Source organism: Haliotis rubra, unplaced genomic scaffold, assembly GCF_003918875.1.
Source record: "Haliotis rubra isolate DU_JTF1 unplaced genomic scaffold, ASM391887v1 Scf251, whole genome shotgun sequence".
In the NCBI taxonomy this organism is placed as follows: Eukaryota; Metazoa; Mollusca; class Gastropoda; order Lepetellida; family Haliotidae; genus Haliotis; species Haliotis rubra.
The window spans coordinates 218,071-241,254 of record NW_025766570.1 but is presented as its reverse complement, the minus strand read 5'-3'; the positions used below and the strand labels follow the sequence as shown (position 1 = coordinate 241,254).

At 37.0% G+C, this 23,184-nt stretch overlaps 1 protein-coding gene across 1 annotated transcript in view; it reads right to left on the bottom strand.

The window, feature by feature from the left end:
* The window catches only part of LOC124279515 (unconventional myosin-VIIa-like), a 754,149-nt gene extending 735,552 nt beyond the window's left edge, over window positions 1-18,597 (bottom strand). The window contains exon 1 of the mRNA XM_046715341.1: window positions 18,425-18,597. Coding sequence (XP_046571297.1) covers window positions 18,425-18,476 — 52 coding nt within the window. The 5' untranslated portion in view covers window positions 18,477-18,597. The remainder of the gene's footprint in view (window positions 1-18,424) is intronic.
* Window positions 18,598-23,184: the final 4,587 nt, after the last annotated feature.

Sequence of the window (23,184 nt, the reverse complement as noted above, 5' to 3'; positions counted from 1 at the left end):
CAAATCGCCTGGTGTCTGCATAACACCCCAATGTAGGATGTCACCAAATTTGAAGACATTGGGTTCCATAGTTCATGAGATAACGCATTAACAAGAAAAGGGATATATATATATCCTACTTCAGACAAGTATGGAAACACCAAAATTTGCATAATATTTCAAGGATGAGAAAGGCAAGCAGAATACACTGGGTAATTCAGATACTGTATCGATTAAGTTTTCCTGATTATAGTACAGTTGAGAAATATGTAGACCTCCTCTTTGAAATGTCTCGCTTGTGTAGATCAGGAGAGTGCCCGTGTTTTCTACCAGGAGCACAGCCCTTCTGACACTCTGGGTAATGCAGAAGGCTGCAGTGTTGGGGAGCCTACATATTCTCCGGAAAATTCTTCGACGAGGCAGCGTTTCCTGGGTGAAGTCCCATTCGCTATCTGGGCTGCGTGTGGAGGGGGCAAGGGCAATGAGGTGATGATGAACCTTACCAGCCTCACTGTGCCAGGATCACCCGAACCCTCTCTGCTGCATACTATCTTTAATCTGTAAAAAATACTACTAATAATAATGGCCATTTATAAAGCGTCTGTTTCCACACACTTGTGCATGCTCTAAATGCTAGCACATTATCACCACGGATAACCCAAGCTGCCTGTTAGACGCTAGAATGTTACAGTCAAATGATTTATCCCGCCAGGTACCCATTTTACCCAGAGGAAATTTTGAGTGAGTGATTGAGTTTTACACCACACTCAGCAATAATCCAGCTATATGGCGGCGGTCTGTAAATAATAGAGTCTGGACCAGACAATCCAGGGATCAACATCATGAGCATTGATCTACACAATTGGAATACGATGACATGTGTCAACCCAGTCAGCGAGCCTGACCACCGGATCCTGTAAGTTGGGCAATTTTTAACAAACTCACTTGCCTGAGGTGAGACCACATGTATCACATGTGCCTCGTTGTGGGGCAGAACTGAAGTCCTAGAAACTCTCAGTAGTCAAGCTGCCAAACACAGTCACCCATCCACGGAATCTCAGCACCCAACATTGCTTAACTTCAACTGCATTGTTAAAATTGTTTTCAAGTACATTGTTACCTCTAGGTAATCCTGTGGACATTTACCATGGATTCCAAATAAAGTGCCTTTAGCAAAAAAAATACAGCGATTTATCCAAGATTTTAAAGTAAATGTACTGCAAGCAAAATGGGAGTTCCTTTAAATTATTATCTTTTTTCTCAAAGTTATTATTGTTATTCTTAAAATTCAGAGGCAGGACTATTTATCATTTTTCAATAATGAATATAATGCAATGTAACATGATTGCCCATTACCTTTTCCTATCATCTTGATGTCAGTGAAGTACAGTCTTTTTCTACGAAGCCATAAAATTACCTATCAGTGTAACATCATATCATATCATATTACACCTCTTTAAAATTTTGGGTAAGTAGGTAGGATTGTTTATTTAAATAACAAAGAAAACATACTCTAAAATATTCTGACAGTATTCATTGAAGAGCAGAGAAAACAAGACATCTTCGGGATTAGTGACAGCTTACATGATTGTCAAAACACAAATATGGCATGAAAGGAATATATTGTGTACCGGGTATACGTGTTTTTGTGTAATATTTTAGTTTCTTACAGGTATGTTGTGGTACTATTGTTAAATGCATTTCTCTGCCAAAGTATTTGTCATAATCATAAATGACAAGTGTTTTTATACTGAAATGAAATAAATAACCATTACATTCATCTATTGTTTGTCATTATTTTCTTTCTAATATTGAAAAAAAATATCTATTAAAAACAGAACTAGTATGCATAAAATATAAATTGTATAGATGTATAACCTTTACTATAATACTTTTGAAAAAGATGTTATTATTTTTTTATATGGGGCCCTTTTGACTAGGGGTTTGAGGCCCGCTTGGCTCTCTTGCGGCCCTTTTGACTAGGACCCGGATTTATTTTTTTTTACATTTGAATTTAGAGGTAAACTACAAACTAATAATACATTTATCAATGTGTAATGGTATATTCAATCAAACTTGCGGCCATCATGTTGACTTCTATCAGAATGACTCATGTCTGTCGGTGCTGGGAAAAAACAATGGTATCGGAAAGCTTATTTTTATTCGTACCGCTTAAAAAAAATAGGGTCGGCGCCAGATTTCAAGGGTCGGTCAGGTGATTGGAACCACAACATATTTTTTTAAGGCCCAGTGAAACACACCATTTGGATAAGTTGACACACAAAAGGCCAAGCCAAAAGTTCTAACAGACACCATATGGGTCTCTGGTTCTAAGCACTCACTCACCATTTATTCTTCAGTCAGTTTTACAACAACTGCTATGAAGTTGAAATCTAAAAGCATTTAGGTACTAATGAGGACGCACTTCCATGTGTGGTGAATGTATGAACAATTTGCTTCATGAAATCATGACACATGGCTATATTTCTACCATGAGGAAGTGACCACTTCATGGGGCACAACAATCCAGCTGATGTTATAAATAGGATGTTGATTGCTCCATGAAATCCTGATCACATGCTGTAAAATAAACGACACTGGTGAGACCCCCTAGAATCTGGGTACAGAAGAGTTACACAAAACAAAATATTAATGAATTGTTAAAAAATAATTGCATTCATCCAAGAATTTGTAAGATCTTTGGTTCTGATACGCCACCTCTGGATTAAATAGCTGCATCATCTCAAAAAATGATATTTGAGGAAAGAGAGGCCTTTCTCTAACAATATTACTACCATATGGAAGGTATGTGTGGCAATACTTTTGAGAAGAAAACATAATAAAAACTTTTAAAGAAGGTGTACTTCTTTGAGTGGCATTTTCAGAAGTTGGAAGTCAGATAGAACAAGTATATATGGATGACAACTTCGTGCTCTAGAATAATTCTCACTTGAAAACGATACAAGAACCTGTATCGAAACGTCGTGCTCTAGAATAATTCTCACTTGAAAACGATACAAGAACCTGTATCGAAACGTCGTGCTCTAGAATAAAAGAAGTTGTCATCCATATATACTTGTTCTATAAAAGAGGGTGTAGTTTTCAAATTAAGAGACAGCAGAGAGTGTGCAATCTCTGCATTCAGTTACAAGTTCTGTTAGAGCTGTCAAATTTACAGGAAGCTCTTCAGTGAAAACACACTAATCTATAGGGAGATCATGACCTTTCATAACAAAATATGTCATGTTTACATTTGTAACTTGAATAACTTGAATTTTCAAAATATTGTGATTGCCTTTCATGAGCAGTGTACTGTCTGATAGTCCTTGATGAGTTTTGGAAGGATAGTTAACCAAGTTTGTTTCTCACTCTCAAATTCAAGGTTTGATTTCAAAATTGGGACCTTTCTTTGTTCAATAATTATCCAAATGTCTTTTTCATTACTTTTATTTTACCATGAATTAGGAATTGTCAGCTTTGAAATCACAGCAAGTCTTTGCCTCTAACATGGCAATGTCCCCTAGCTACATTCTTCATAGTTTCAGTATTAAAGATATTATTTTTTACGTCAGCTATCGTTTATAATGAAGATAAGTTTTATTTCAAAACGGACATTTAAAAATTGTCCTTTGTAATATAATATCGTCGCACACTAATTTGCATAAAGCCATGGTCTGTTCCAAATAAGTTGCTTTCTCATTTCTGCACTAATCTCTCCTCAGTAAAGTCCTTTTTCTACATTTCCAGTCCCCCTACCACTGAGATTCTAGTTAGGCCGAACTAAGTTTAACAAATATTTCACACTTACACATATTAACTACATAAATTGTAGATATCAATGCGAAAAAAGGTTTTTTTCTATTTCAGACAGTACTTTAGTACGGACGCTGCTGAATACATAGTCCCCTGTTCCGTGTTGCGGCAGGGGACAATAATCAATTTGACAGCTACATCTCAGTCATGGTCAGATGGCACCTCAAATAATGATAATAGTATGTGTGAAAATACATTTATGGCAGAAATTACACACAAAGGATGTTGTTACATCTATGTAGTCATGTGCAGTTTAGAACTGAACCTCACAAAATGTGTTCTTGAAGGGTATCCATGTATTGTTTGTTTGCTTTAATGTGACTAAAGTTTACCATACTACCAATTTCCATGAATAAATGGCAGCCACTACTCCACAGGTTAATATAGTTTCAGTGTAATAATAATAATAATAATAATAATAATGTGGGCATTTATATAGCGCTACATCCAGGTACTAATACCCGTTCATGGCGCTACACTACTATAGGAGAAAAAAAATAGTTAAAACTATTTACAGAGAGGCAATTGAACATAGAAAGTCTAGTAATAGGCAAGACGAAAAAAGTGGGGTTTTAAAGACAATTTAAAAGTGTCCAAAGATTCAGCATTCTTGATGTGAGTGGGCAAGTTGTTCCACAGACTGGCGGCTGCATGTTGGAATGATCTTTTCCCATAGGATGAGAGTCGAGCTTTAGGAATGATTAGTAGCTGGTGATTCTGGGATCGTAATGGTCGGGTTGGGATGTACTGACACAGAAGACTGGAGAGGTATTCAGGTGTTTGTCCATGTAGAGCTTTGAAAGTGATACATAGAATTTTGAAGTCAATCCGGGAATTTGACAGGCAACCAGTGTAGAGACATCAGTGAAGGTGTGATATGATCTTTCTTGGACTTGAGGCAGACAATGCGAGCTGCTGAGTTCTGTAATTTTTGAAGTTTCTGAAGTTGAGTTGAACTGATGCCAAAGTGCAGACTGTTGCAATAGTCGAGAGAGTATAATGGATTGAACCAAAGAATGAGCACATTCTGTTGTGATGAGATTTCTAATGGAGCTGATGGTTCGCAGATAATAGTGACAGTTCTTATAAAGAAGATTGACTTGTGATTCCAAAGACAAACTGGCATCAAGATATACTCCAAGATCCTTAGTGACAGGGGAAGGTTGAATGTGGGATGTTGAAATCTTCACATTGCAGATGGAGGTTTTCTGCAGCTGTTTGGAATTTCAGTTGGAGTGTCCTTGTGTTCATCCAGGTCTTAATGTCGGAAACGCAACTGTCTATGATCTGTAGATCAGTGACTGGAGATTGCAGATTAAGAATCCTGGTAACCTGATTGTCATCAGCATAGGCGTAGTGCCCACAGTCATGAGAGTCAATAGCCGTGGGAAGAGAGTTTACATATAGCAAAAATTGAATTGGACCAAGAACCTAGCCCTGGGGCACGCCACATGTTAACTCTACTTTGTCAGATATATGATTCTGAACTTTTACCACCTGTGTTCGCTGGTCCAAATATGAGGAGAACCAGCTGAGTGCTAGTCTTTTGACACCAAGTTCATGTTCCAATGTGTGTAACAGGCACTTGTGGTCAACCGTGTCAAACGCGGCACTTAGGTCGAGTAGAACTAACGCCGCCATATTGCCACTGTCCAGGATCATTCTGAGATCATTCACTAAACGAAGGAGAATGGTCTTAGCAGAGTGGAATGGTCTGTATTCTGACTGGATTAGGTCAAGGATATTGTTGGATGAAATGTGATCCATTAATCTCTTAGACACTGCTTGCTCTATGACTTTAGACAAGAAACTAAGATTTGAGACCGGTCTATAGCTCTTTAAGAGTGAACTATCCATGGTTTTGTTTTTGATGAGAGGTCTAATTACAGCATTCTTCACAGATCCGGAAATGTGCCTGTTGTTAAGCTTTTGTTGATGATGCATGTAATCACTGAGTGAAAATATTATTCATACTTCTCCTGACTCATACTAATTGCTTATCTCCTCATTCTCTCAACATGTCGTGGAAACTGTATTGTATCCAAGTCATTCTTAAATGCACTGCAACCATGTGACCAAATTGGTCGACTCATCACTCTCTGTATTCTTGCCCAAACATGCAAGTTGGATTTATTTCAGTACTCCCTATCCAGTATGCTTGTGTGGAACAACGGCACATTCAGGCGAGATGTGCTCATTCTAACCGATGAGATGAGGGATTTCAACAGCAATTGTATTCACAATTGACTTGTTAACCCTGAAATCATGACGTTTCTGGGCTAATACTTGCCCCTTAACCAAGTGATGATTTCACCTGATGAAGGGGCAAGTATTAGCCCAGATAATGTCGTGTGTAAATAATAAAGGAGTTGCACATCCATATCAAGTGTCTTGTATTACCCTACCAACTTCTAAATGCCTATCAAACATCTAACCCTGAAGTCATCACACAAGATAAAAACAAGGAACAAAGAAGCCAGAAAGATTTTTATTTTTGCATTTGAAAGTAAATCAGACAAATGAGCCTTCAAGTCTTACAGTGTTATCTCTAAAGTTGCCCTTTCCTGTGTGTGAAGCTGCCTGCCATCCTATTGTACTTTGCAGCAGAATATCTCTGACAATTGCTTTCTGTTGGTTACTTGTTCTCTTTCAGAGGCTTACAGCTTAAAGGAGATATATTGAATAAAAACTTCTTAATATATGTTAAACAGACTAAGTATAGTTATTACACTCAAGAAAAAATCATAAGTGATTTTATTATTTTCTAAAAAGCACCAAACAGCTCTAATTCCACAACCTGCACGTATGCATATTGTAATCCTCAGCCTCGGGAAAGCTCGGGCTGTGACGTCACAGGGGTGAGCTGCCTGCCATTTCCCTTTGTTTACAGTGCATTCATCTACATAACGGAGGGATTTTTCCGTTATTCCATGTGTGTGACAGACGCGAGACGGTATATATTTTTTGTGGCTGTGTTCCAGTCCATTTAAAATCCCAAGCATAAAGACCAATTTAGCAAAAAGGAAATTTCTGATATAGCATAAATAGTATAATGGTAAATATTGGCAACCTGGTACAATACATATACTGTACACCTTTAAAAAAGGAGGAAATCATGTAAATAAAGATGTGTTAGACGAGGATATATATTGTTATGTAAGTTTTTGCCTCAGTAACTACTTTTTACAGACAAATGACAAGGGAAAAGGTGCGTGTCAGTGCTATTAAATAAACATTGTTTCGCTGGATATATGTGTATCATTGATCATAAATGATCAGTCAAAGGTGGATCTAGGGTTTTTCAAGCGACAAAGCTGTTATAGGGATAGACAATATGAATATAGTGTACATTCTTTAGATAAAATAGAGTGTGATAGGTATATTTAAGATTTATATTGTCGCTTTTATTTCAATCATTTCAACAGTTTTTCTGTATATTTTCTGTATTCTTTCTTCGTTTATGATCAGTTTGTGTGTGTAATATAAGGTAGTCCGTGCAGTGTTGCATCCAGGAATTTGAGATTAAGGGGGACATCCCCCATAACTGTTACAAAAGAGGGGGACCTGATGCCAATCAGGGGGGGGATCACTTTTTGACTAAAGATAGGTATTTACTGTAATGCTGTAATGGGGTAAGAAACCAACATTACATATCGCTCTGCGTAAACAAACAAGGGAAGAGGACTTCATCACTAAAGACAGTAAATTTGCAATTAAACAACACTAGACATGATTGTTTACAGTTCTAATTTGTTTTTGATTTGCATTGTATTATATGCAGGGATTAAGATTACCAAGAGTATTTTTCTCGTATACAGAGCCGGAAATTGCAATCAGCTGTGCACACGTCCTTCATGATCTACCACTGAGTTTCAAGATGAATTCTGATGCAGTGATCAGAAAAATATAGTATCGGAAACTGTTATTTTATCAAGAGAAATACATTCTAGCATTGTGAAATTCTAATTGTAGGTTTTGCTCTATCAACATCAAATATATATAATCATAACTAAGGTTATGTGACAGCACTTCGGTGTATTGTTCACGCTGTTACCCATTCTGAAGTATACCATTGGTGTGCCAGGCTATTTTAGTTTGACAAGAGGTCGTGATGTTTTCGACCCATCATCAAGCTAAAGAAATTACAAACATCGCCGAGCTGCTTAATATGCAGCACCTGATTGGCTGAAGTAAATCTACAGACTATACCATACATTAATGTATGCAAAACAGATTTAGGTCAAGAAACCGCTTTGGGTATTTGTCATGAAAAGAAAGAGAATGATGAAACTGGTTTGGTTTAACAAACGGAAGAGTTTATCAACACGATTCGCAGTCTTATTTATATATTTACCAAACACAATTTTGATTTGCGATATGTAATGTGTCCACAAGGCCCACACATGTTAGGCAGGTGTGTGAGTTGACACAATATGATCGGTACGTTGTAATTTATATTGCGTGATTAGTCGTGCATCGATTTTCATTTTTTCATCAAGCGAGGGGAATCCCACAATTGTGCAGCCTGGATGCAACACTGCAGTGATATTAACAAGTGGGAAAATACACTTCATGAATATGTCAACTAGTTATGACTAAGTCAAATGTTTTGGCGTATATATAGCAAAACAGGAGAGTACTGAAAAGTTGTAACCAAATTCAGTAAAAGTCAAATTTGTTTCCATGGAAATGCAAAAAAATATTTTATTCAGAAATCTAAAACTACCAAAAGGCACCAGTATACCACCAGACCTATCTATGTGCCAAGTTTGGTGAAGAAATATTGAACAATTTTTCTGATCTGCTCCGGAAAAGACAAATGTGTACAGACGGATGCATGGATGGTCGGACAGACGCATTTTAATAGCTCCTGCTAAACGCGTTGTGGGGGATAAATTATTGTCTTTTCGTAGTGATATCCGATTGATCGTCTTCACTTGACAGATGTACTTTGCTTTCTGTTCTGCTGATAAAACCTATTCAGGTAATATAAATATGTGCGAATGTGTAAGGTCATTGTGCGAAAATTCAATATTTATGTTGGTGTTATTGTCCGGTGGTGCCATGGCGAATGCTTGTTTCTCATAAACACTGTACTGAACAGTGAGTTAACTACCGTATATGACCGTCTATAAGCCGACCCCATGGATAAGCCGACCCCCAAACTTGACCCTCAAAATCAGTGTCAAAATCATATCTCTCATGGATAGGCCGACCCCCCGCGATGGGTCGCGGCCAACAGAGACCAGAGTACCCGGTAAGTATGTTCCATCAACGACGAGACACCATTACGAGAATATTACATAATAAAGATTACCGGTGTTTGTTTACCTTTTTTTAACGATCACTGCTTGCATCAACAACGAGACGCCATTTGGAAAGTGGATATACAGCGTAAGTGTTGGTGAGAATATTACACAATAAAGATTACCGGCGTATTGTGGCAACATGTGTTTGTGTTCCTTTTTATATCCCGACGATCACTGCTTGCATCAACAACGAGGCGCCATTTTGTGAAATCGGTGAGTATGGAGAGAAAAAGTACCATCGGTAAATAAAACTGAAGTCAACTTTTGTTTCAAAATATATTATTTAAGTGTCCATATTTCATCTATATATATATGACAATAAGAAAAATAGTCCACTAACAATAAACACTGACATTTCTGCAAGAGAGTTCTGAGATTTTCACAAGTCATCGTCAGTAAACCCATCAAATTCCGTGTCACTGTCCTCCTCATACTGTAAGTTCGATCCACATTATTCAAAGAATTCACTGTCATATATATTGTGTTAACTCACGGATCGAAACGAAGTGTAGTTGACAGAAAATGCATAATATATTTTGCTTCTCTAAATATCATATTTATTGTAGCAACAAACTGGCTTGCTTATTTTACCCCATTCAACAATCACAAACTGATTACGCCTGGTTCCATGTCACGTGCTTACCACGTTCATGATGGTCCATTATAACCTTAGTGTTGATTATATATTTTTTACATAAAAACTATTACACAATGCTAGGATATATTTCTTTGGGTTAAATAATAGTATTCAATCAATAGAATTCATCCCGTTATATTATTGTGCATGTTTGAACTTGTTCGCGGGGAAACGTGTGCACAGCTGATTGCTATTTCCGGCTTTGTGTACGAGACAAATACGCATGGTAATCTTAATTAATTTATAGAGCAAAAACTGTAACTGAAATTACACAATGCTAGGATATATTTCTTTGGGTTAAATAACGGTATTCTGTATTATATTTTACTGATGACTGCATCAGAATTCGTCCCGTTATATTATTGTGCATGTTTGAACTTGTTCGCCGGGAAACGTGTGCACAGCTGATTGCTATTTCCGGCTTTGTGTACGAGACAAATACGCATGGTAATCTTAATCCCTGCAAATAAAACAATGCCCAGCAAAAACAACTTATAACTTAAATGGTAATTAATCTTGTCTAGTGATGTTTAATTGCAAATTTGACGTCTCTACTGGCAAAGTTGTCTTCTGTTGTTTTTTCACACGAAGTGATACGATGTTGTTTTCTTACCCCTGGAAAAAAGTTTGACGAAAGTGTAACTCATGGATAAGAAAACCCCCTTCTACAGACTGCTTTTTTTGGTCCTCAAAATTCGGCTTATAGACGGTCATATACGGTACCTACTATGACTTCAGGTCACGTGATGACAAACCCATTAACTCCTGGTAGTTTCCCGGAACATGAGTAGTATTCTAATGTTTTTGGCTACATATGTTGACTTTAGAAAAACAATTCTCCATCAACATATTTCTTTTTACATGCTTTATGAATGATTTGATTTCAGATTTTTACTGTATATCTCCTTTAACTTCTACGACCTGAAGAAACCAGATAATGAAAGATTAAGGCAGTTTCTATCTGTCAATCTTAAAGAAAAGGATGAAAGAAAATATATGTTTGATTCACTTATGTTAATTTATGAAATGAGCAGTTTCAAAGTAATAGCTCTCCAATGTGCTTAGAAAGTCATTGAAAGTCACACATTACGGGAAATTACTTGACAAATAGTTAGCTTCTGAGTTTTCTTTCCCAAGAAGCAGATATGGGCATTTTTTACAGTGATATACCAAAACATTCATCGTAAGCACAATGGATGGGTATTGCAGAGGATTTTCATATTGCGATATGTTGCGATGCGAAAGCATGTATTGCAATAAGTTTTGAAAAAACAACAACCCAAAAATAATTATAATCGAGTTAATGCTTGATTTATAGAGCAAAAACACAGCAAAATCACTATGCTTGATTAAGCTTTAATAACAACTTTTAATCATGATAAAATGTGAATAATATTTGCAGGGATTTACATGGGAGTCCTGTATTTGAGGGTTCCTGGGACTCATACTCTAAATTTTCAGGGGTCCTGGACAACAAAATGGGGGTCCCAGACTCTTAAATATTATTATTAATACTGTTATTGTATTGTGTATCATCATCATCATCACATTGTTACAGTAGGCCTAATTAAATTGAAAATAATACCATAACCCAGGTAGTAGCAAACTCAGTGATAACTTATTGTCACTTGATTGGAATTTTTACAAAAAGTATTTGGACTTATTCTGCGTCCCTGGGGATGCGCTAATAATTTTGTTGCGTCCATTGTCAATTTTTATGCGTATAGGACGCAGGAATTTGCGTCCTGTAAATCCCTGTATTTGGCAGAAATGAAACAAGGAAATATCCGAAGATTTCCGAGTGTAACAAAGTTTTCCGATGGCAAGTCAAAATACCCGTTTTCGATCAGCGTATCGCAATATGTATCGTTTTCATGTCTGAACCAGTAAATACTGGTAAACCGGTTATATTACGCAGCCCTAGTAAGCACTGTACAGTAAGGAAGATGAACCTTTTTTTTAACTCACTGCAGAAATGTTGTATTTTTTAATTATTTTTTTATTTTATTTCCCATTTAATGGTGCTGATATACAAGGTATACAAAACAATCAATAATATTTCTATAGAAAAAAAGTCTGTAAATGCCATCAGATAGCACCATAACTTCACTTATTTATTAGTACAGTACATGTAGTCAATGTGTGAAGTCTCTTCGCTAGTTTATATTATATTTTGTAAGTTAATTTAAGACCTGTTTCTGTGTAACATATGTTCATTACAGAGACTAGATGTTAGTCAATGTCCAGCATGTATGTTTTGGATATCTTTAGTTATTCTTGGACCATCTTTCGGTTGCATTACAAAATGGCTGTACCTGATGTGAACAAGGCAATGAAATGATGACCATCATTCAAATAGATTCATTCATTCTGTGAAACATCAATCACTCTTTTCTTGCTAAATGTGAAATATATCTACATGTTCAAACACTCTGAAATGAACAATATTTTGGTATGTTTCCCCACTAAGTCACCTTCTATGGAGTATAGAATATGTGTTTGATTGGCCCATTTAAGTGACCTATCCTTATCTCAGACTTCAGGTGGGATCGTATATCACTGGGGTTGTGTTTATATATTCTTTATATATTTTCTCCAATGAGCATTGAAGTGGCATTTATCACAATATAACCCTAACTTCAAAATGTTCGGAATTGTTTTCATAATTAAACATTACACATTTTGCAGCCAGTTTGTAAAACAGTTGAAACATTAAGGGGGCAAAAATATGACTACATTTCTCAATTAACTCCTAAACAATACTCTATAAGATATGCCTTATACTCTCAAAAGCGTTTACAGTTGATGCACCATAGAACAAGATCCAGTTAAGATTTCTGAGATATCATGCAAAGGAAAAACACGGCAACAAGAAGACAAAGTCATCAATATCCCCCGCAATGGCAAAATACTCTTCATGAGTGAGTGAGTGAGTTCAGTTTTACGCCACTTTTAGCATTATTCCAGCAATATCATGGCGGGGGAAATCAGAAATGAGCTTCACACATTGTGCCCATGTGGGGAATCGAATCCTGGAATCTTCGGCGTGACGAGCGTAATGCGTACGCTTTAACCACTAGACTACCCCACCACCCTACTCTTCTAGTATACTAGTTATGATTATGTCAAATGTTTGGGTGAGTATATTGCAAAGAGGAAGTAGAGTATTGAAAGGTTTTTAAGTTCTGCTCCAGAAAGGAGCACTACCACCAAATTCAGTCGAAGCCAAACTTGTTGCAATGGAAACGCACCAAAAAAAAAGACGTTAAAATATGGTACTTGTTGGTCCCTGCCTGGCTCTCGGCATTAATGGGTACAAGGACTGGTCGGCTCGGAGTCAGTATAATGTGTCTTCCACGCATGCACGTCATATGAGCGAAATATTCTCCAGCATGACGTTAAACCCAATTTCACCTCACCTCACATAGCATGATCAAATTAAGTAACAGATAAAAAGAACAACCTTCAGAGTGCTCATTTATTAAGATGATAATAATAGCATCAAACATAGCATTATTTAAAGACACTTTTCATATCCATCATCTCTACACAAAATATAGTTAATTAAGTATTGAGCTTGAGGAGGTGGCTTGCAGCATTAAGAAACTGTAGCTTGGTTTTGCGACCTTCTAAGAAGTGATGTCTTTCAGTGGCATTTAGAAGTTGTACATTGATGTCCAAGATATTTTATGAAGTGGTTCTTAAAGGGGAAGTGTACACGAATCAATCACATTTATTCTCATGTGAATCAAAGTGAACTATTTTAATTAGTTAATACCAATGTATGAAATGTTATGCCAATATGAGGCCTTTTTTTGCCGAGCTCAACAGACCAGAGTTACCGCCCTTTGATTATGACGTAATTGGTGCCACTTGATTTTAAACTGGTCTCCTGTCTAGTCCCAAATCAAAAGATAATAATACTGAAATTAATCACGTGAAAAAAGTTTGTGAAAATACGAAAGAAGCATAAGAACAGAAAATGTAAGCAGCAGGATAGATTGATCGTTTGTACTTTCATTCATAACATCACCTCAATGAAAATACCACCGACTGAGTTTAGTTTTACGCCGCTTTTAGCAATATTCCAGCAATATCACGGCGGGGGACACCAGAAATGGACTTCACACATTGGGCCCATGTGGGGAATTGAACCCGGGTCTTCGGGGTGATGAGCCAACGCTTTAACCACTAGGCTACCCCGCCGCCCCCAATGAAAATACCAAACATGTTTAACAATGTTGACGTCCATATGACATCACTATCAGGAGGCAACTTTTTCAAAATGGCGTGTTCGCTGACACGAGTACGCCAGAGTTTTCGAAGGAAATTTTTGTTGTTTCAAGCAACGTATATGCGTAAATGCGACGTGTAAGTAGTTTGAAAATTCTGTCAGTCTGCTGGTTGTTATTTTATTTTTGTTTTCATTGTGACCAAGGGAAATAGTCAGAAATTAAGAGAAGTACCATCGTCACATGCGTGAGTTTGCGTCAGTCATGGCGTCACGCTTTCAGAAACTATAATATGTTGTGATGAATCTAGAAAATCATTGGACTACACCAATTATATTTAACTATTGCTTGTTACTATACCTTTCCCATTCATGTTCAAAAAATGAGCAAGTGTATGCAACAAGTAGGCGAACGGATACACAGTGTAAAATCTGAGATTGGTTTTGTTTACATTTCAAACAAGTGGTCCTTTCCCAGCGCGGCATCTGATATAATTCGTTCGATTTCACTGAAACACTTCAAATTGGTGACAAGGTCCACTTGTCAGTTTATTTTGAACTGTATGAGGAATTCAGGGATTCATGTAAGGAAGATTGATTTTACAATTCAATATACAAGATACAATTGATTTTATGGGCGAAACATGACCGACATACATATGATGTGATTTTATAAACACTCTGTAATATGGCCAACGTTTAATTGTGTTTGCGTATTTTCCAAAACATTCTCAGCGATTCTCAGTTCATCAACAATGTTTCAGAACGCGCATTAGTGATTCGATCAAACAACAAGAACAAAACTACCGCTGATCACAATGATACGTCTTTTTCTTTTAAATTCAATTCTTCTAGTAAAATTTAACATTTGAATTTAGACATATACTATATATTACGCAAAACGCAGTGAATGGTGATTTAGTAGATAATGTGTCAAAACTGGTGATATTTACAACGCATTAATGTTCAGTATATTTGATCAACAATGAGCGGATGATATCATAGAAAAACGAATTCCAAACAATTCAAAACTGTAAATTGCACTTATCTTCATGATGTATTGGGATATGGTATCGATAACAAGGTGAAGGTGGAAGAGGAGGGAAACATATCGTACGATTTATGTAGGAATTAAGTAGCAAACTATAGAATGCCGGCACATTCACTGATGGCAAGCTGGTTTAGTGCATATTAGTGTTATATCTTTGTGAAGAAAAATATTGTTGGAAAGCAGTTTAATTGTTATACAATTTGGTAACGTAGTAACAATTTTTCCACAACGTATACCTTTTCTCAAACTACGTCATCACAGTGTGGAATGGGCCACATAGCCAACTGACAACCAGGCAACAGCTGGATGAAAACAGTAGCCTGCCCATTGAGACAAGGACCACACCTATACCTACACCACATGAACTGGGTCTAATAAGTTCTAACAACGTCATTTGTTTATCAGTTGGGCACCAAAGACGTCATTTCCAAGGGACATAAGCCATGGTGTGTTTATTATGGACATAGAACTCTCAGTTAATTTGGAAAATTTGAATCGATATAACACAAAAAATAAATTAGTTACTTCTGATACATGTACTGTTTTGGCTATAAAACTACTTGACAAACACCTTTTATGACAAAAAAGTGCAAGACAAAATGGTTAATTTTTGTGTAAACTTTCCCTTTAACCCCCTGGATGCCACAGGGACATATATGTCCTTCCCCTTCAACCCTCAATTTCAAGACCAATAAAAATTAAAATATCCCACGCACACAAATACACTTCACAGTTTCGAATTCTGCGGGAAATTTCCTGTTTCTTGATACCATCCACTATTATTTTAGACAAAGCTCAAGTGCTGAAAATGACCTTTCAAACTAGGCTTCATAAAAAATGTTGCCATTTTTGACACAGTATGAAATCGCGATTCACAGCGTTATTTGCTGTATGTTTTGAAATGTGAAAATCGGATAATTACTGGGAGTATTGAATTTAAAAAATAACATATTCATGATCACTGATATCAGTTTTACAGGAAATCGCTCATTATAATTCTGAAACGTTGCTGATGAATCTAGAATCGGTTGGGATGTTTTCGAAAATGCACTTACACGAACGCCGTAGAGCGCTTTCCGCCATATTGGATAGTTTTTACAAAATCACGTTTCACGAAGGCCGGTATTGAGACGCCTATTACATCACGTATATTTCATATTCAGCTTCGAAAAATGCATCACTGAATTCCCCACACATTTTAGAATCAAACTGCAACTGGTCTGTGTCACCAATACCAACTGTCTAGATAAAATGAGACGAAACATATTGGGTGTGAAAATGAACGCTGTGCTTGAAAGACTGTGCTTGTCTGAAATGTAAACAAAGACAAATTCCGATTTTACACTGCGTAGCATTTTCTGAAATTTTTCAACATTCATCCGTCTATTCATTGCTTGCAATGGCTCAATACCTTTGGAATATGCATGGAAAGAGTATCGTAGCAAGCAATAGGAAATTATAAATAGATACAATGCAATGATTTGATAATTCATAAGAAATTGTCAAAGTTTCTGTGCGGCATGACCTTGTCCTTGTAGTGATGAGTGATTAATAGGTAATTTTGAAATTATAACAATTAAATTTATTATTCTTCTACTGTATCATACCTGGAAAATATTGTCTAAGAGGTGGACCGAAAATTACATTTTTTACCCAAATTTTCAAGCATGCAATGACAATTTTATGTCTAAATATTGGAATCACTATTATATTTCTGTTGTACAGAAAATAACCTTTCATTTGATGGTCAAGTTGTTTGAATGGGGTCAATAGTTTGAAAATTAATAAAGATATTTGGAAAATTATGATTTTTAGTGTGTTTGACCCAAAATCCGGTTTTACCAGAAAGTGTCCTCACGAATATTTCCACATCATGTCTAATAATATTCTATAGGTCATCAGCTTTAATTTGATATATAGATCATGTATACCTCTCAATTTGATCAAATCACCCCCCCAAAAATGGGTTTGTTTCCTGCCCTAAAATGCATCACTGAATTCCCCCATACATTTTAGAATCAAATTGCAACTGGTCTGTGTCACCAATACCAACATTTCAAAATATGGCTAGTACTCTGGTAATAACGATGCAAAATTCGTCAAAATGCATCTACACAAACAGGAGAATATGGGAATCTAAGAACTAACTTATGTATCGGATAGGGCCATCCAAATCGCTATTACGAGATTTCACATGTAGTACGTTGTCATCTTTTCTTACAAATTGTGAAACTACCAAACTGCATCCGCTCACATTGGGGAACTTTGAATTGGAATAGTTTGGTTCACCATGAACATAAAATAACGAAAATATAGCGTCCGTATACTAAACAAATTCTCTCCAAGTGATCAATTAAATAATAAATAACTCAGGCAATAAAAACTTTCACACTCGTTTTGTACAAGTCGTATGACACACTTACTCAAGTATAATAATTTCTTTATTATCCGTTGTATTCATGTACATTTGTGCAGTAAAACACGGTAAGCAAGTGTGACACCCTCATTATTGATGTCATGTTCAATTTCTTAATGACGTCACGGACGAAATACAGAAAAAATGGTTGCTAGGCGAAAGTGATATGTGCCCATGTGCACATATATGATATATATGACACTGGTTATGTTTCACCATATGGGTAATAAAAATGATTTATCACATAACTTTAACTCAATGTACAAAAACATCAATATAAAGACCAACCTGACCACAATATTTTCTATAAATATTACATATACTTTCAATCAGAAGAACCCTAACAAAAGTAACATTTCCCTTTTTTGTTGCAAGGCAATGAAATAAATCGGCAACCTTTGATCAAATATTCAACTCTTGTCCATGTCACTTTACACAGTTTAAGTCCGAAAGGTGAAGGCTATGAACATAGTGTTTTCAGTCCTGAATCATGTTACCCAGAGATTCAATGCCACAAAACTGGTGCTAAAACTGACTTCAAAACAATGAATTTGAAACCAAAAAAATTACTTGAGTTTCCAAAAGTCACATTTTGGGCTGTCAAATGTACAAATGACATAGCCCTTTGAAAAGAGTATTAGCTTGTACTTTTACCATTCAACACTGTGATGATTTCACATGTGATGACAATAAATAGTCTGGAAAATATTATGCCACAGGCCTAGAATAATTCTTGGAGAAATTATGGAAGCTTTAACAGAATTTTATATTCATACAGTAGATCTATATACTTCCTCATAGATCTAGCCTTTCTGATTATAAAATGAGAGAGAAATCTTAAATATGAATATATATCAGACCATTGATATCAACAAATTAACTCTTCAGAAACAAAGAATACAAAAACTAGTCTAGTCACAAAACAAAAAGCCTGACATTTTAGATGATACTTGATTTCTTAAAGTGTTGACCGTGAAGCGCAACTTACCATGGCTTCTTGGTTGAGACCGATCAAGTATCGCTGCCATCCTGTCCGACATGACGGCAACTAAATTTCAAGGAAGTACCGGCTATGCATGAGAACCTCATGTGTCCCACAACCGTCAATTAAAGCTAGCAGACGCTGTGGCAGTGACTCATTGTTCGGTCTGCTTTCAAGTTAACGCGCCACTCCCACGTACGATATCCTTCCCTAAGTTGCGTTTGCGCGTACCCGACCTGTTCCTGGAAGACGTTCGACATCACATAAACACAATATATGTCGGTGTCTATATATGTGCTTTAACGCTCAGTCTCTTAAAATATATAATTTTGACGAAAACAAATTACTCCCCTTCAGTTGAAACGAACCCCTGTGAGATGGGACGTTCAGAACCCGAGGCAAATCTAGACTTGCTTTAATCAGAATTTTGCATTACAGATACGAATAAGTAAAATCTACTGTGCTGAGGGACGAGTCCCTTTTGACCTCACCTTGACATCAAGCTGATCATAACATCTGGGTATACAACCAGAAATCTATCCAAAATAGGAAAATGTGAGAAGGTGTTCGTGTCAAGTGTCGATAGAATAGTTATCAGAAAGTGACAGTGAAGACCGTCATGATTATCTTTATAGATATTCTTGTTCGATATGGAGTCAACCTCATCCATATAAAAGTCTAATTTCGACCAATTATGCAACATGTTTGATGAAAATTTTGAAGTGTTTTAACATAAGAGGGGTGTTCTTTTAGTTCATATAACTATGTTCAATATATTTTTCCATCTATCTGTTGATCTTTTATCAGGTACAAAGGGCGAACAGATCATATTTATTATTACTATTCCAGTGTAAAAGGTAACACACCATTATACAGTACAACCAGAAATTATTGAGAATTTAAAGATTGTAAAAAAAAATTTCACTCATTACTCACGTATTAAATGTGAATATTAGCAGAACATAACTCCGGATTCAAAGACAGGTGAACAGTTAGTATTTTGTCAAGTCATCATGGGCAGCAATGCAGGCTTCAGTGGGGCGGGTCATACTACTGATCAAAAAAAGTTAGAAATGTAGTGGTCCATGCTGTCCCAATATCGGACCACCTCTTCTTTCAATTCAGCAATATTTGTGAGATTTTTCTTATTGACACTTTCCTTCATAAGTCCCCAAACATTTTCTATTGGATTTAGGTCAGGGCTATAGCTTGGCCAATCTAATAATGTCATATTTTGGGTCCGAAACCAGGCCTGTGAATGCTTTGAACGATGTTTTGGGTCGTTGTCCTGCTGGAAAATCCAAACATTTCCATAGAACACGTGAGCAAATGGAAGTAAATGTCCCTCGAGAATATCTGTGTACTGCTCACTGTTCATATTCCCTTCAAATACACAGAGGGGAGTTGCCCCTAACACAGATATGCCACCCCACTCGTTAAATTTCAGACTGTACTTTGGGCGCTGATACAAAGGTGTTTCAGTTTGTTTGGTCCAGAATTTCAGTGTATTAGGAAACAGCCACACAGAACTTTCATCTGAGAAAAATCACATTGTCCCAGTTAAGATTTCTATGCTGTAAGCACCAGTTCAACCTTCGCTCCTTTTGTTCAGGTTTCATGATCGGTGATGGAATTTCTCGACTTTTTGCCAACCCATTGCATGCAGCTCAGTTCTAATTGTCTCCTTACAGACAGCTACAGTTCCGCTATCAATTATATCCAGCCTTAAGTTTTCTAAACTCCTTCGTTTGTTTTTAGAAACAAGAATACCAAGCCGCCTCCTGTCACAGACAGTCAATTTTCTGGGCCTACCTGCGCCTCCTTGGTGCTCAATGCCATATCCATTTGCAATATTTTTTCAGAAAACCCGATAAACAGTGGACAAAGGGATGCCTGTTCCACTTAAAATCACTTTAGCTGATCTGATGTCCTTGTTATAATACTCTAAAATCAACTTCCTCTTCTCTAAATCATCCATACTGAGGATTACTGAAAATGTCCTCTGCGAGCAAGTAAACAAAGGTGAGGTGAGGTGAATTTGGGTTTTACGTCGTGCTTGAGAATATTTCGCTCATATTACGACGTGCATGCGTGTGTATGTGTATGTGCGGCTGCTTGTACTAGCCCAGACTTAAGCTGGTTTTATAGTGCTAGCCCACTGAGATACCATGCCGCAGTGAAGCATGAATACCCCACTCAAACACATTATACTGACTCCGAGCCGACCTGTCCTTGTACCCGTAAGGCCGAGCGCCAGGTATGGACCAACAAGCACCATATTTTAACGTCTTTTGGTTGACGCGGTCGGGGATCGAACCCGCGACCAAACAAAGGGGGATAACTCTTCACAAACTAATGAAAAAGGATTAACGGAGTTGTCTCTCTTGAATGAAACCAAGCACTTGATGGCTGGTCAAGGTTGTTTATACTAGAAATCCAATTAAACATATTCCTAAAATTCTCAATAATTTCTGGTCATACTATATTTGTGGAATATGCTAAAAATAAAGATCAGGTGGTTTACACAGTATTTTCGAACTTATTTTAAATTAGTTTGTACTTAGACAATGATCATAACCTTATACAAAACTGAGAATAATGCGATAGAAGTACTGCCAAGTCTATTGTATGGCGCTCATAATTATATGGGGCGTTGATTTTGATAGTTATTCAAATCAAGAGGTTGTTTCTGTGGTAGTCTGCAAGTAAACTTTCCCTTTACCCCCTGGATGTCACAGGGACATATATGTGGGTATGTCCTTCCCCTTCAACCCTCAATTTCAAGACCAATAAAACTCAAAATATCCCACGCACACAAATACACTTCACAGTTTCGAATTCTGCGGGAAATTTCCTGTTTCTTGATACCATCCACTATAATTTTAGACAAAGCTCAAGAGCTGAAAATGACCTTTCAAACTTGGCTTCATCGAAAATGTCGCCATTTTTTACACAGTACGAAATCGCGATTCACAGCGTTATTAACTGTATGTTTCGAAATGTGAAAATCGGATAATTACTGGGAGTATTGAATTTAAAAAATAACATATTCATGATCACTGATATCAGTTTTACAGGAAATCGCTAATGATAATTCTGAAACGTTGCCGATGAATCTAGAATCGGTTGGGATGTTTTCGAAAATACACTTACACGAACGCCGTAGAGCCCTTTCCGCCATATTGGATAATTTTTACAAAATCACGTTTCGCGAAGGCCGGTATTGAGACGCCTATTACATCACGTATATTTCATATTCAGCTTAGAAAAATAGGGCAGGACACAAACCTGATATTCCTTCAAAAACCATTTGTTTTTTATATCTGAGAGAGGTATACACAATCTATACATAAAATGAAAGCTTGTGATCTGAGTATTAAGATAAAAATGATGTGGTGAAATTTATGTGGACATTTTCTTGTAAAAACATTTTTATATCAAACCAATAAAGTCTGTAGAGAAACTCTGCCATAAAATGAGTCATGAAGAAAACAGTACTACTAGTACTTCCTGCAGTCTGCTGAGACCACTTCCTGTCCTAGCAGTGTTGACATTTGGAACTTGACAGCTTGTTAGATCTTTTTCCAAAGATTTTCATTCGAAGCATTGACAAGTCTTCAGATTTCTTCAATATCATTGTTGAGGTAAGTTGTTTTCTAATTGTGTACGTTTCCACAGAACCTTATGTTTCAATGATAGAAATTACAGAAGATTACCTGTTGGTTAGTTATGCACTAATCTTGTTTGATGATAAAATTTTGAAATGCATTTCAAATAGGTAATTTGTTATTGTACCTGATATTCTAAGGTATTTTCATGGCATTTTACATGTTTAAAGTCAACTGTTTCATTGACAGATTTCAAGATAACTAACTCTAAAGTTTTAACTGATGAAACTCCTTGAGAGGCCATACTAAGGATGAAAATATTCATCAAATCCTATTCAGAGAATCTTATGCTTTATCTTTCTTTTGTATATTGCGATATGTGAGATGGGGCCCAGCTTAGTGACCTAAACATGTTAGCAATATTTCCCTACAACATAATATACTGAGTCAAAAAAAGAAACTTCACATTCTTTCTTCAGGGCACTATAAAAGAACAAGAGATGGTAAGATGGTTAAATTGTTATTATGTCATTGCTGAGATCTGTCTGATGTACTTGAAAAACTGACAGTGCCATAATCAGTTCCATTAGGCTACACCGCCGTTCCAAAACATGGGTATACAGAATGTCAAGTCACAAGAATAAAAATGCGAAATTTCTCATCGTGTATGGCTGCCCCACGCATTCACCACTGCCAAACACCGTCTCCTCATCGACTGCCTGATGCTTGTGAACACGTGGTTGGGGATTCTGCGCCATTGCTCTTGCAAGGCAGCGCCAAGTTCCTGCAAATTCTGAGGTTGGTTCCTAAGACCACGAAGCCTTCTCCCAAGCGCATCCCAAACGTGCTCTATTGGATTAAGGTCAGGGGACCTCGATGGCCAGTCCATGACGTTCATTCCAGCGTTTTGAAGGAAATTTCGTGTCAACATCGCGGTATGCGGCCGAGCATTATCATGCTGGAACTGTAGACCTGGGCCATGAGCCGCCATGAAAGGAACGAGTTCAGGGGTGAGCACCTGGTCGCGGTAAGCAGCAGCTGTGAGGTTTCCACGGATGACCAGAAGTCGGAACGGTTGTTCCCACAGAAAGCACCCCACACCATGCAACTTCCGCCCTCGAATCTGTCGACTTCCTGTACACAACATTGGGCATACCG